Source organism: Ylistrum balloti, unplaced genomic scaffold (assembly GCF_031769215.1).
Source record: "Ylistrum balloti isolate Yb309-2 unplaced genomic scaffold, AGI_CSIRO_Ybal_v1 Utg370242, whole genome shotgun sequence".
Taxonomy (NCBI): domain Eukaryota; kingdom Metazoa; phylum Mollusca; class Bivalvia; order Pectinida; family Pectinidae; genus Ylistrum; species Ylistrum balloti.
Window position 1 is genome coordinate 970,957 of NW_026782196.1, and position 14,113 is coordinate 985,069.

General features: G+C 35.7%; 1 protein-coding gene across 1 annotated transcript; it reads left to right on the forward strand.

Annotated features, from left to right (window-relative positions):
* Nucleotides 1-2,701: 2,701 nt before the first annotated feature.
* On the forward strand, nt 2,702-11,992 carry LOC132552290 (atrial natriuretic peptide receptor 2-like). Its single transcript, XM_060216452.1, has 12 exons — nt 2,702-2,758; nt 3,616-3,687; nt 4,994-5,144; nt 5,698-5,838; nt 6,171-6,339; nt 6,551-6,697; nt 7,420-7,543; nt 8,553-8,621; nt 10,039-10,213; nt 10,435-10,533; nt 11,156-11,247; nt 11,933-11,992. Exons 1-12 carry the CDS (start codon nt 2,702-2,704, stop codon nt 11,990-11,992), a joined length of 1,356 nt encoding a protein of 451 aa, XP_060072435.1.
* The last annotated feature ends 2,121 nt before the right edge of the window (nt 11,993-14,113 follow it).

Sequence of the window (14,113 nt, forward strand, 5' to 3'; positions counted from 1 at the left end):
GTCTGTAGGATCTGTGGTAAGTAACAGTCTTGTTACAGCATGTCTGTAGGATCAGTGGTAAGTAACCGACGCCGCCTTGTTACAGTATGCGTGTAGGATCAGTGGTAAGTAACCGCCTTGTTACAGTATGCGTGTAGGATCTGTGGTAAGTAACAGACGCCGCCTTGTTACAGCATGTCTGTAGGATCAGTGGTAAGTAACCGCCTTGTTACAGTATGTCTGTAGGATCAGTGGTAAGTAACCGCCTTGTTACAGCATGTCTGTAGGATCAGTGGTAAGTAACCGCCTTGTTACAGCATGTCTGTAGGATCAGTGGTAAGTAACCGCCTTGTTACAGCATGTCTGTAGGATCAGTGATAAGTAACCGCCTTGTTACAGCATGTCTGTAGGATCAGTGATAAGTAACCGCCTTGTTACAGCATGTCTGTAGGATCAGTGGTAAGTAACCGCCTTGTTACAGCATGTCTGTAGGATCAGTGGTAAGTAACCGCCTTGTTACAGCATGTCTGTAGGATCAGTGGTAAGTAACCGCCTTGTTAGAGCATGTCTGTAGGATCAGTGGTAAGTAACCGCCTTGTTACAGAATCACGGTAAGATCAGCGATATGTAGTCGACACCGTCTTGCAACGTTGAAAACGACCATTAGAAGAAGTCATATACACTGTTATATTGTTTGGAGGATTATTTTTTAGTATTTCAGAGGAAGGTATAACTTAAAGACAAGTCATCAACATAATGGAAATAGATTGATTTAAAAAAACATAACATTTTCAGACACCTATCAGTGAAAAGTCAGGTGATTTTGTCTCTGATACTTCTGCTTATCACAGTTAGTAGTAAATGGAATCTAGTAACCAATAGTCTGTACATATTCACAATATATTTTCACTACCAAACCCTACACATTGAGATACATGAACCTGCCAAGGAGTTAACCGCCAGTATATACATAGTATACATAGGTTCTACACCTGGTTGGCAAAGTAACGCTTTACCAGTATCAAAACATAAAAATCAAGGATGGAGGGCGGGTTGTAAATGTACGCGAATCCAAACTCACTTTTATTTTTCCTGTCGTATCTTTGTATAATTTGTATATCACTGCTGTAGTCGTTTTATATATGCTTTTTATGTGTCGGTTCAATGTAGAATAACGAGTCAGTTGTATCGCATTAAAATTGCTATAACAGTTCGATTTAATGAGTACTATGCATGGATTGTTTCAGCCAAGCTGCATTGCCTCCTCGATATCCCGAAGGTCCTCTCGATACAACACTGACCTGACCGGGACCCAATTCCTAGCTGGATTCGCAACATACAGGGTGAAGAATCAAGACACTAGTTTAAAGAACACCTATTTATAGTTTGAAATTCCTGATACATACATGGGATATACATTACACGGCATTTGTTTAAATATTTCTGTTTAATTTTGTTTCATGTTTTCAGTTTGCATCGCGAAGTTAGCTCTGAGTTACGTTGCTTTTTTTATTATATTCTTTAATGATGTGAATTTGCAACACTGCTTTAAACAGTTAGACATTGTCACGAGACAATGATATACATTCCAAAAACTAACGCCCATACAACAGGATATGTTTTCTGTTTGGATTCTATAGTTATGTTTTCTAAATTCGGGTTAACATTTTCCATGGGAGCGGGGACATGAATGTTTCGCAGACGTTTTCTAGTTGTATTTTCTATGTCTTGTATTCTTTCAACTCCAGATACGTAATGCTTGCTCCGTTTTAATCTATTTGAATAGTGGCACAGTACAATATATATATGTTCTTGATGTTCTTTCGAAATTAGCAGATGTATGAAATTACGAAATGATTTGAATTATAGGGCTACTGCATCTCCCCATCTAGCTTTTGAGATTTCCCTCGGTCAGTTGGATTCTCAGTCGCCTCCCATGTTTCAAATTTAGTATCTCTACATGCCTAGATGGACGAAACACCTGTATGATTCAATTAATTATCTTTTTTGAGGCTGTATTCAATTCTAAATTTGTATCGAAAGACTGTATTCACTCTTGTGGATGTTCTACAATTTCAGTTTAGGTCAAACACGGATTATTTTGCAGAAAACGAAAGGTATCTACGAGTAATATATTTGTGATCAAACTAGACGCTACTTACTACAGCGGGATATTGCTATGTCACTGTATGACTGTTCATTGTATTCCCGGTTTGTAATCTGCCTGTGCCGTCCTCTGCAATAAAGATAATTTGATCATGACAGTAATAGCTTAGCTTGTCAGTCACGTAGTACGTTCATCAATGAGAATGTGATGACTCTAGAGCGGTATTAAACTCATTAGCGGAGAACGACTATATAACAACATGACATGGCACTATTAGATATAAAGGTATTTCTGAGCAGTTTTAACTCCGTATTTGGAAGGAAACAATAATACACGACATGACTGATATACAAATGTATCTATTCTGTATTGGAAGCAGTAAACTAGGGCATATTGTAACATGCACGGGTGTCTGTAGTTGTATGTATAGGCATATAACTGTGTTGGTTGATGAAATGATCTTCCTTACAAGATTCCAATTTTGTCTTAAAGTTATAAGTTTTGTGAGGAAGACTTAAGGAATGAATTTCACAAATCGCTGTTTTAAAGTGTTGATGTAAAACTTGTAAAATGCATTTGCTCTTGTATGACCAGGGATCACCAGTTTCTGTCAGAATGGTACGACAGAGGAAGATAGATTTGTCAAGAAATGTACTTAAAGAACTACAACAGGTGCGTTCCTTTAACAGAGGTGATCGTTGATTAGAATTGATCGTATAATATCAACAACAATTAATTATCACGGCTTATATTTGAAATGATTCGTTGGTTGCAAACCATATTAACCGGTAATTGTTGACTTCGAGTCATTTAAAACACAAAGAAGAAAAGTGATATCAGACACTAGTTTATGGGTTTAGTAGCCCCGTACATTAAATTTTGATATAAGGTTCAATACCGTTTACCTGTTATTACCAGTTTACGTTCTATCGAATTATCTAAGTATACTAGTTTATTATGCGCTCTGTGCATTGCCGTACGGTTCTTATCATCAATTTACTTGCTTAAAAAACTGCATCAATGTTGCTGGTACATCGCAATGTGATGATGGAGATTGTGAAGCAGTAAACAGCTTCATAAAATAAGTAAATAAATAAAATAAATAAATAAAATAAAATAAAATAGATAAATAAATAAATTAATTAAGATAAAGTAATAAATAAATACTCTTCAATATACTTCTTTGATATCAAACGTAAACACAAATATTGTAATAAGGAATATATATGTTGAAGGTGCGGTCCATGACGCATGAAAACCTGACACGGCTGATTGGCGTTAGTGTAGAAACAAACAAAATCTGTATTGTCCACGAATTCTGCACCAAAGGTTGTATAGAGGTAATAGCAGGTTCACTGGACCTTGTTCCTGAAGAACAAATGTGTACAAATATCAGTTTGCTTGATGTAACTTTGTGATATTTAACTTATATGTATTCTATTCGATCCCCTTTTCAGCGTTGTTTTTCCTTACTGATTTCTCGATAGATAAAACAGCGTTTAACATGATATGAATGTTATTATTTTCAGGATATATTAGAAAACGACAACATTAAACTGGATATATCTTTCAAAATGTCGATGCTTAAGGATGTAGCTGCGGTAAGTACTCAATGCCGTGTGATTAATGAAGGTCCTTGCAGATTTCCACAATATTGCCCAACATATAGCTCAATAGTTTTTTGTTGTTGATGGGTTCGTAAACTTACAGGTCTTAGAATGGAAGACCAGTGTTAGGCGTTCTAGCACTGGCATACGTTGTGTACTAAATGGTAAGAAATCGAATGACTTTTCCGGCTGTACTATAATCATATGAACACTAAGGCATAAAGTAATGTGTCAAAATTGTAAAAAAGATTAAGGAAAAGAAAGTGCACAGGATGGCAATAATGGTAACATATGGAAAAACGGAAACAACCCTATTAAACAGTTTGAAAGGCGTTTGATTGGAAGATTAGTTTACTCACAATGTAGGCACGTGTATTTCATAGCATAGAACACTCCTAAAATGTATTGACATCAAGGATCCACAAAGTGGAATCCATTACGGACCATAGGGACTATACTGGTCCGTTTGGTTACAATGGCTTCCGACCAGTAGCAGACATTCTTTGACTTCTGGTTGGGAACTGAGAACATCATGTCATAAACCTAAAACACCTAGCAGAAAGTATGTCCACAGTACTTATCTAAAATATCAGGGATGCAATTCACACAGTGTGGCGTCTATTTTCACCAACACATCCACTGACAAAGTACTTGGTATGATTCGGATCCACCTAAAGCAAGATCGACCATGGCAAAAAAACACCAACTTCCATAAGAAAGACATCTCAAGATTTACTAGAAATTGTGCTTAATATTATGCGTTCCAATGTATCATCTATCAGCAGCAATGATGGTTTTCTGATTACCGGAAGAGGAGTACAATAACCTCTATTCTCTTACCTGTACTTTGTTTTTAATGGTGGTGTCTTTTAGGTGTCCACCTTCAGATGACTCTAATTAGAGTGTGTTGTTCGAAAAAAATTAATAACAATGTCTCAATTAGAGAGGAGCGATGCGGGCAAGTATGGGTTAGAGAACCACATGGTTTTAACTCGGATTTTGAATTAATGCTTCATCAACATATCTATCTTATATTCACATATAGTATTGTCCAGTGAAAGTTAAAGCGTTTGGTGGTCATCGGTCACGTTAAGAAGGACCAGAGGTCAAAATTGACCACTTTTGAATAAATGAGCAGGTCAAAACCTATCAACAAATATATTCCATGTTGACAGTTGTTGAGTTCATGTAGAATTATATTTAATCCAGTAGTCCAAATTATCTTGACATCGTATTTCGTAACATGTCGATGCTTATATACAATCATATTGTAATATGACAACCTGACATTCTGCAACAGGGGATGTCGTTTATACAGTCGTCATGCTTGAAGTACCACGGGCATCTCACGTCCAAATGTTGTATGGTGGATAGTCGCTTTGTTGTAAAAATATCAGACTATGGTCTATCCACACTTTACCAGAATGCAAGAATAGCGCATCATGGTCAAGGTTAGTTGTTCTTTGTTATATTTCGGCTGAGGTGATAATGTTTTGATGTTTGCATGGAAATCTAGAATTGCACTAAATCTGTAACTATGGGATAAGCTTAATTGAAAAAAGCTTAATTGAAAGAAGCATTGAAAAGAAATCACTTGGATGTGAAATTGCGCACATCACATACGAATTTTCTATAAAGAATTATGTCCAAATGGTTTGTGTTTCATCAGGTGCACTTTCACTTTCATTTTAATTTTTATGTCATGTTTTTGAGTCCGATGAAGAGGATCTTATAAGATTCTGTATCGGTTAATAAACTTAACTTAGCTTAGGTGCAATAATCGTATCGCTTACATATCAGAAATGTTATATAGTCATTTTCATGTGGTGTTTGTAGAAAAGTGATGTCATACATTAGAAACATAATTAGAAATAATAATTAGTATTGTTTTATTTAAATACCTTACATAATACGTCGCTTTAAAGAACTATATCACAACAGAAATCCTAAGCTTACAAACACTACCATACAATAGGATCTCGCATTCACTGTGTTCTACTTCAGAGTTGTGGGTTGCGCCGGAACATTTACGTGAAGGAGGCCATACCATCAAAGGGGATGTATTTAGCTTTTCCATCATCATGGTGGAAATCTTGACCCGTTCAACGCCCTATGACGCCTACAGAACTGTGATGGACGTGGATGGTAAACACTGTACACCGCGTCTGTGTATCGATCTGGTCAACAAACCAACAACATCTTATCTTATAATAGCTACTGTCGCTATATTTACTCATTCCAAATGTGCGATGGTTTATTTTACATCCCGAAATAGCATGTAAACAAATAAATCATACATTGGGGTACGTAAATATACAATTGGCGCTGGAATTGCACTGATGTACACCAAGAAATAGGTAGTTAATGCTCTTAGAACTTGTTCGATATATCACATTTCAATATCAACAATTGTGAGAACGATTACACATCTTTGAAGGTAATATGATCAGAACAAATCTAATTTTTCTTTTGTATAGAGATTGTAGAAAAAATAAAAGAGAGGGACGAGCCACTGTTTCGCCCGATTGTCCCTAAAGACCATGGTTCAGCCGAACTCATTGATTTGCTGACAAGATGTTGGGCGGAGGACTCGGAGGATCGGCCTGATTTCCATAGTATTCTGAAATCTCTACGGAAGATGATGGGGTATGTGCATTTCACATCAATATCTTTTTTTGTCTGGGAAAATTTGTTTTGCTTAATTAAATATACAAAATTTCAAAACTTGGCACGAATGACAAAATGTGTGTCTGCAATATATCCCGAATCGGATTTATATTTAATACGTAACTACAATCGGACAACAGGACAGTGTGAGTGACGACACATACAATTTTGATGTCATCATTCTTTGCAGGACGAAACATACAAACTTCGTAGACATGCTGTTGCACAGGATGGAAAAGTACGCTACAAACCTTGAGGATATTGTGGAGGAGCGTACACAGCAACTGTTGGTAGAGAAGAAACGCTCTGAGGAACTTCTACACCAAATACTTCCAAGGTCTATAACCACCGTCAACCACAGAATAATGTAGATCAATATGTTGTTTCGTTGAGGATATTTCACCACGAATAAAGTTCCTTTTTAGAAATTCAATATAAAAGACCACTACAAGGAGCGATGCACTCAGAAAAAATTAGCATAAAAAGTGAGAGCATACGATTATGTACTCCACTTAAATAAAAAAAAATCGTAATAATTTTCATTTCAGGTTTTTATAATTATATCACAATCATACACAAGGTTGAAAAAAAATTTCCATCTGTTTTTTGTGTATTTGATGAAGCTGACTAATTTCTGATTTGTAAGTTACGGAATTAACTGTACTTGATTGGTTAGTAGTTCTATAAATGTTCGAAACTCAAAATCCCACGCCATTGAAATTCTGATGTAAACGCAGAAATAGCAATATGGTTCAGAATATACACATGTAATTGATGTTCTTTTGAAATTATCCTATACAGGAAAAGAACAAAATTTATTATTGAGGTTATTAAGGTAGTACATTAGTCCATCTAGATTTTGACATTTCTTCCATCAGGTTTTCATTTTCTTCATTTGCGCCTTGAATTTCGAAATTTAGGACCTCAGCATTACTGGCGAGTCCCAGAAGGACGACACAGTTGTACGATGCAATTTAATGGATTGTTTGGCTCTGATGTATCTAATTTTAAATGCGTGGGTTTAAAATAAGCGATAAGTACGTATCTATTTTATTTTAGGAGTGTGGCAAGAGATCTACTGCAAGGTCGACATGTGTTGCCAGAAAGCTACAGTTCAGTCACAATTTACTTCAGTGACCTGGTGGACTTTACAAGCTTGTGTTCAAAGCTGACCGCGCTGCAGGTACAAGCATACAGATATAAATCGATATCGTAAACTATGAAATAAGCATTAAAAGATTGAAGTGTTTTGTTTGCAGGTTTATCGAAGGATTAATTTCAATATGGTAACGATATTTAAATGGACAGTAAAGACAAATACTAACACCATTCTGAACTTTTGCCTTCGATAAAACTAACAAAAATGTACTTTTATTTCTAATGTGGATTTTAAAATTCTTAATTTCATTTTTTTTCAGTAAGAGTTCGTAGAACTCGCAGAGGTCTAATTAAAAATTATCGTTTAGTTCGGTAGACTTTTGCATTTTTGCATTGTGCCAACTGATGCACGGACTTTCCGCCGCCAATTTATCTGTAAACAAGTAAACAGAAGAGTTCCAAGAGATTAAATCGTTTTATTGTTTTTTGCCACACGCACATCTAGAATAGTTTGTTTTGTATTCTTATACAAATTGTATTTAGAAGAACAGTATTAAGTATGCTGTTCATACAAACCGTTTGACGTCATAGCTGTTTTTCCAAACATATGGCGGCATGATAATTGCTCGTAGTTTTGACGCCGTCTCGAATTTAAATCGTACTAGACAAGACATGAGTGATGGCCATGCTTATTAAAATCGATTTACTATCTTTGGACGGTTTTGTTCATACCGATGAAGCTTTTTTTCTAGTCGGATGATAATTGTTTTAGGAATGAGTTCTCACAAATATCTTGTTCCTATATACATTGTTTCCCAAACAGCGTCACGCACGTGCTGTATGGAGAAGACTGGACACCTTGAGATGACAAAGATCGGAGATATGAGCGCATGTTTATATATGTATGGAAGAAAGTTGGTCTTTTTCCCTATATATTTCCACGAAACTTGACGGCATTTAGGAGGAACATGTTATTCGTGTTTATCTGTTATATAAGATTTTGGTATCAAGGTTTTATTCACAGAGAGAACTGTGTTACATTACATATAATGTTTACATAAGTTATCGTAACACATTTTTATTATATTTTGAAGGTGATTGACGTTCTCAATGAAGTGTATACACTGTTTGATAACATAATAGACAAGTACAACGTATATAAGGTGAGTCTGGAAAAGGACACGCATTTTACTTCTTTAACTTTTGTTATTTTCAAAGTTGACTAAAATCCTTTTTAGTATCATGGTATCATGGGTAAGAATTGTACTTAAAGGTATGAGTATAAATAAGTGTAAAACAATCTAGTTTCCTTTTTTTCAAAAAAAGAAAGCATTTCTAACCTGAGATGCCATTTTTTACAAGATCAGAATGTCATTGACAATAGGATTTATAACTGAGTAGGACACGGTGCAGCCAAGATAAGTCTTCTCAATAGAAATATCGCATATAAGTCATTGCATATCTGATTGACCTTTTACCCCAAATAAAGCTAACAGCTCTTCGTGAAATTATTGTATATCTACAAGATTGTACAAAAGACGCATAAGTAAATAGCACATTTAAATACAAATACTGATTGGAAAGTAGAGCGAAACTTCATACAATGTTTAGTCCCTATAGAACTGGTCAGTTATGCTACATCATACAGCTGTTTCGTCCTTATAGGACTGGTCAGTTATGCTACATCATACAGCTGTATTGTCCTTATAGGACTGGTCAGTTATGTAACATCATAAAGCTGTTTCGTCCTTATAGGACTGGTATGTTATGCTACATCATAAAGCTGTTTCGTCCTTATAGGACTGGTCAGTTATGCTATATCATACAATGTTTTGTCCTTATAGGACTGGTCAGTTATACTACATCATACAATGTTTCGTCCTTATAGGACTGGTCAGTGATGCTACATCATACAGCTTTTTCGTCCTTATAGGACTGGTCAGTAATGCTACATCATACAGCTGTTTCGTCCTTATAGGACTGGTATGTTATGCCACATCATAAAGCTGTTTCGTCCTTATAAGACTGGTCAGTGATGCTACATCATACAATGTTTCGTCCTTATAGGACTGGTCAGTGATGCTACATCATAAAGCTGTTTCGTCCTTATAGGACTGGTCAGTTATGCTACATCATACAGCTGTTTCTTCCTTATAGGACTGGTCAGTTATGCTACATCATACAATGTTTCGTCCTTATAGGACTGGTCAGTTATGCTACATCATACAGCTGTTTCATCCTTATAGGTCTCGTCAGTTATGCTACATCATAAAGCTGTTTCGTCCTTATAGGACTCGTCAGTTATGCTACATCGTATAATGTTTCGTCCTTATAGGACTGGTCAGTTATGCTACATCATACAATGTTTCGTCCTCATAGGACTAGTCAGTTATGTTAAGGGATAAAAACAAAACTAATATAATTTTGTTTTGTATAAAAGCCGTGGACATGTTGAGTTACGTATCATTTGTAAAGAAAATATCTCAACTCAAACTGACAAAAATACATATGGAGCATAATCTCATCTATGAAGTTAAACTTCAGACATTGCTGTTTTTCTCTTCTGATGTTATTTGATAGGTTGAAACAATAGGGGACGCTTATATGGTGGCGTCCGGTCTTCCTATTCGTAACGGGACGCAGCACGTGACGGAAATCTGTCGTATGGCTTTGGACTTGCTCGACCAAATTTCAAGTCATACTTTGAAACACAATGTTGTGGACAAAGTGAAACTACGTATCGGTATACATACAGGTAAGTAAAGTTGATTAAGGGGGGACAAGCAAAACATGCATGAGCTTTCATACACATCGATGAAATGATCAAAACCAAATTAATAATAGCCTTAACCTGTTTAATAAAGCTTGGGATTCGGTTCATGGTGATTTAGTCATATATATATACATAGAAACACAAATGATCGTAATCACCTTTTGTATTCAAGAGTTACACCCACATTTTTGTTCCCGTAACAGGTCCCTGTGTAACAGGAGTTGTAGGACTGAAGATGCCAAGATATTGTCTGTTTGGTGACACTGTCAATACGGCATCCAGAATAGAAACAACAGGCTCTGGTAAGTAACAGTGGTAGACAGTTCATTACAGTAAGGAAACAACAGGCGCTGATAGGTAACAGTGGTAGACCGTTCATTACAGTAAGGAAACAACAGGCGCTGATAGGTAACAGTGGTAGACCGTTCATTACAGTAAGGAAACAACAGGCGCTGATAGGTAACAGTGGTAGACCGTTCATTACAGTAAGGAAACAACAGGCGCTGATAGGTAACAGTGGTAGACCGTTCATAACAGTAAGGAAACAACAGTAGCTGATAGATAACAGTGGAAGACAGTTTATCATCGTATCACAAGGTTTTATTCACTATTGTTTTGTTTTTGTTTTTGGGGTTGTTTGCTTTTTTACAACATCTTCCACAAACGAGGATGATGTAAATGGCTTGTTTGTGCCAGAAACTGTTTATAGACACTGAATTTTCTCACGAAACAATTAACTTGTATTTAGAACACGTATAAATTAGAGTAGAAGGCATGCGAGATTTGACATCAGTGGGAAAACATGAGTTTGAATATTGATTCAAACTTTGAGTATTTCCGTGTGAACTAGGTTATAGGGCTGTCATTACCGTGGAATTATCAGACACTGAAAAACACCAAATTGAAATTTCCTTTGGTTTGTAGCGTTGAAGATACACATTAGTGAGGCAACAAAGAAGGCTATGGATGACACGGGCTTGTTTAACGTGGAATGTCGTGGGCAAATAAACATCAAGGTAAGGGCTCCATTTAACGTTACTAATAATACATCAAAATGAGTTTAAAAGGTTAGTATAAAATAAACATATATTGAATGTAAACTTAGTCTAACATAAACATCTATTGGGCTGTAAACTTGGAATTATCAGACACTGAGATAAACATCTATTGGGTGAAATTTCCTTTGGTTTGTCGTTGGAAGTACACATTAGTGAGGCAACAAACATCTGTGGATGACAACTTGTTTACATCGTGGAATGTCGTGGGCAAATAAACATCAAGGTAAGGGCTCCATTAAACGTTACTAATAATACATCAAAATGAGTTTAAAAGGTTAGTATAAAATAAACATATATTGAATGTAAACTTAGTCTAAGATAAACATCTATTGGGTGTAAACTTGGTCTGAGATAAACATCTATTGGGTGTAAACTTGGTCTGAGATAAACATCTGTTGGATGTAAACTTGGTCTGAGATAAACATCTGTTGGGTGTAAACTTGGTCTGAGATAAACATCTATTGGGTGTAAACATGGTCTGAGATAAACATCTATTGGGTGTAAATATAAATCTGGTAAATTTAGCTTTACAAAACAGAGAGGTTTATTCCAGGTCATGTGATGTAAAATCTGTAATACTTTACTTACTGTAATACTCCAAGTTCAAATAGAAGCCTTTATTCTTCTATTTTTCTTATTTTAGGGGAAAGGCGCCATGACCACCTATTGGTTGTTGGAGGAGGTGTCCACCATCCCGTACTGAAAATGTTCTCAAGGTTTTAATGCATTTTATGTTGGAGGAGGCGACACTTTCTCCAACATAAAATGCATGTTCTCTAGGTTTTATTGCATTTGATATTGGATAAACATTTCTTCGGCAGTTTTCAACAATGTCAAATTTGATAAAGTAATGAAGTGATGAAAAGATACCTCAACGCTCCATGATAATAGACATAACCAAAATCTCGCTAATTTGATCTGTCTGTCAATGTCTTATTTGTGTATCGGTGACTTATCATTTGTTGATAAGCAGGAACATTTTAATTTATAACATTGTGATGATAGAATATTGCATGAAGTAGATCATTTCAAAATCCTATCAATATTAGTGACGTGTAGCTAATACATATGAAGGTATTTATTGACTGGTTGTGGTATTCACTAATATTTACACCACCAACACACCAAAGTGAATAACGTCCGTACTGTGGACATAGACACGTTGATAGTGCTACGTTCATTCCATTTGTTAGATCACTCTGTCGATCACAGAGAATTCGTTTTAGTTTATATCAAGATATTTTTGGTATGAGACAGCAACACGAGCATGGAATGTGAAAACAAGATTTACACGATCTTATTTTGGCATTATTGTCAGTAAGAATGAATTTAATAAGAAGAATGTGACTAAAAAGCGTTTAATTGCAGATGATGAAGAATTTTATTCTCCTTGTACTTTTTCTCGGGAGTCTCCGTGTAAATCTTACTTTAGTTGATAATTTGGTCTAGTTTTACTTAATTTGATTTTGGATTATGATTATGTTCACGTGTTGATATTTTCTTTTCGTTTTTGGGATAATTTTACTTGTCTTAGACGTGATATTTTTTATTCGATATAACATCCTTTGGCAATTTAGGTAATGTTTTCTTCCTTCTATCGATCCAAATCACATTTATTTTGGCATGTAAATCTATGCATAGTAGGTTTTTCTTCAAATCTTTCATTCTTATTGCAAAATATGTCAGAGTAACATTTAACAATCTTCATCCGTCTTTCTGTCATAATCTTCATTTCTATCCGTCTTTCTGTCATAATCTTCATTTCTATCCCTCTTTTTGTCGTTATCTACAATTTTTTATTCATCCTTTTTTCATATTCTACTTTCGTTTGTCTTTTCGTAATCTACATTTTGAACACTTTTTGTCGTTATCTATATTTTTGACGTCTTTCTGTCTTAATCAACATTTTTATCTTTTTGTCTTAATCTACATTTTTCATTCTTTAGTTTTGTCGTAATCTACATTTTTAGACGTCTGTCTTAATCTACATTTGTATATGTGTTTCAATTTTAATCTAAATGTTTCAGTCGTATCTTTTTTTTTTTTTTTTGTCGTATTCTATATTTTAATCCATCTCTTTGTCGTCATCTGCATTTCTTATTCAAACAAATAGAATGCGGTATCTTTTAGACCTACGACTGTTTACGAGGTAGACTACCAATCTGAAATTTTGTCTCACTGTGCTTACTTTTCTGACTTGCAATGGCCGTTACATTGTATAAAGTCTTGATTGTTTATAACTATAAATTTTACTTATTCTACAACAATTGCGAAACACGCTTGGCCCGGATGTAAGCACGGGAAGGGTCTTATTGTGGGAGGAAACTGGAGTACCCAGGGAAAACCTTTCCACGTCCGTTTCAGGAGTCGAACCTCGGGCGGCTAGGTGAAAGGCGAGTGCGTTACCATTGCACCGCCCGACCATCCATTAATTGTTTATACGTCGCCGTCAGACATGTAAATGGCGTTTATGCCTATTGATTTTACTTTGGAACAAAAATGTAGGACAGGTGCTTCAATTAGCGAGGTTATTCCTATTGATCATCACGTACTCGTGTTATTAATGAACAAGTCATCAGAAGAATCTATCGTTTACATACCATAGCTAATCATCTAAAGTACTGTTAATACATCTGTATACAGTGTTATACCGAAACGTTTCCCTAATCAGGTCTATCTGGTGTGACCAATTAACAAGAAAACAGTCGATCCTAGCGAATGTTTAAGTTTGATTTGGTATATGTCGGTGGCTTTACCATATTCTTATATTCAACAACGAGTAAGAACAGCGGCATCCGAAAGTACAGACATGGGATACGAAACT

Coding starts and splice junctions, on each gene's coding strand:
- LOC132552290 (XM_060216452.1), top strand. CDS start 2,702: ATGGTACGACAGAGGAAGATAGATTTGTCAAGAAATGTACTTAAAGAA. Junction 5,145..5,697: donor AATAGCGCATCATGGTCAAG/GTTAGTTGTTCT, acceptor GTTCTACTTCAG/AGTTGTGGGTTGCGCCGGAA. Junction 5,839..6,170: donor AACTGTGATGGACGTGGATG/GTAAACACTGTA, acceptor TCTTTTGTATAG/AGATTGTAGAAAAAATAAAA.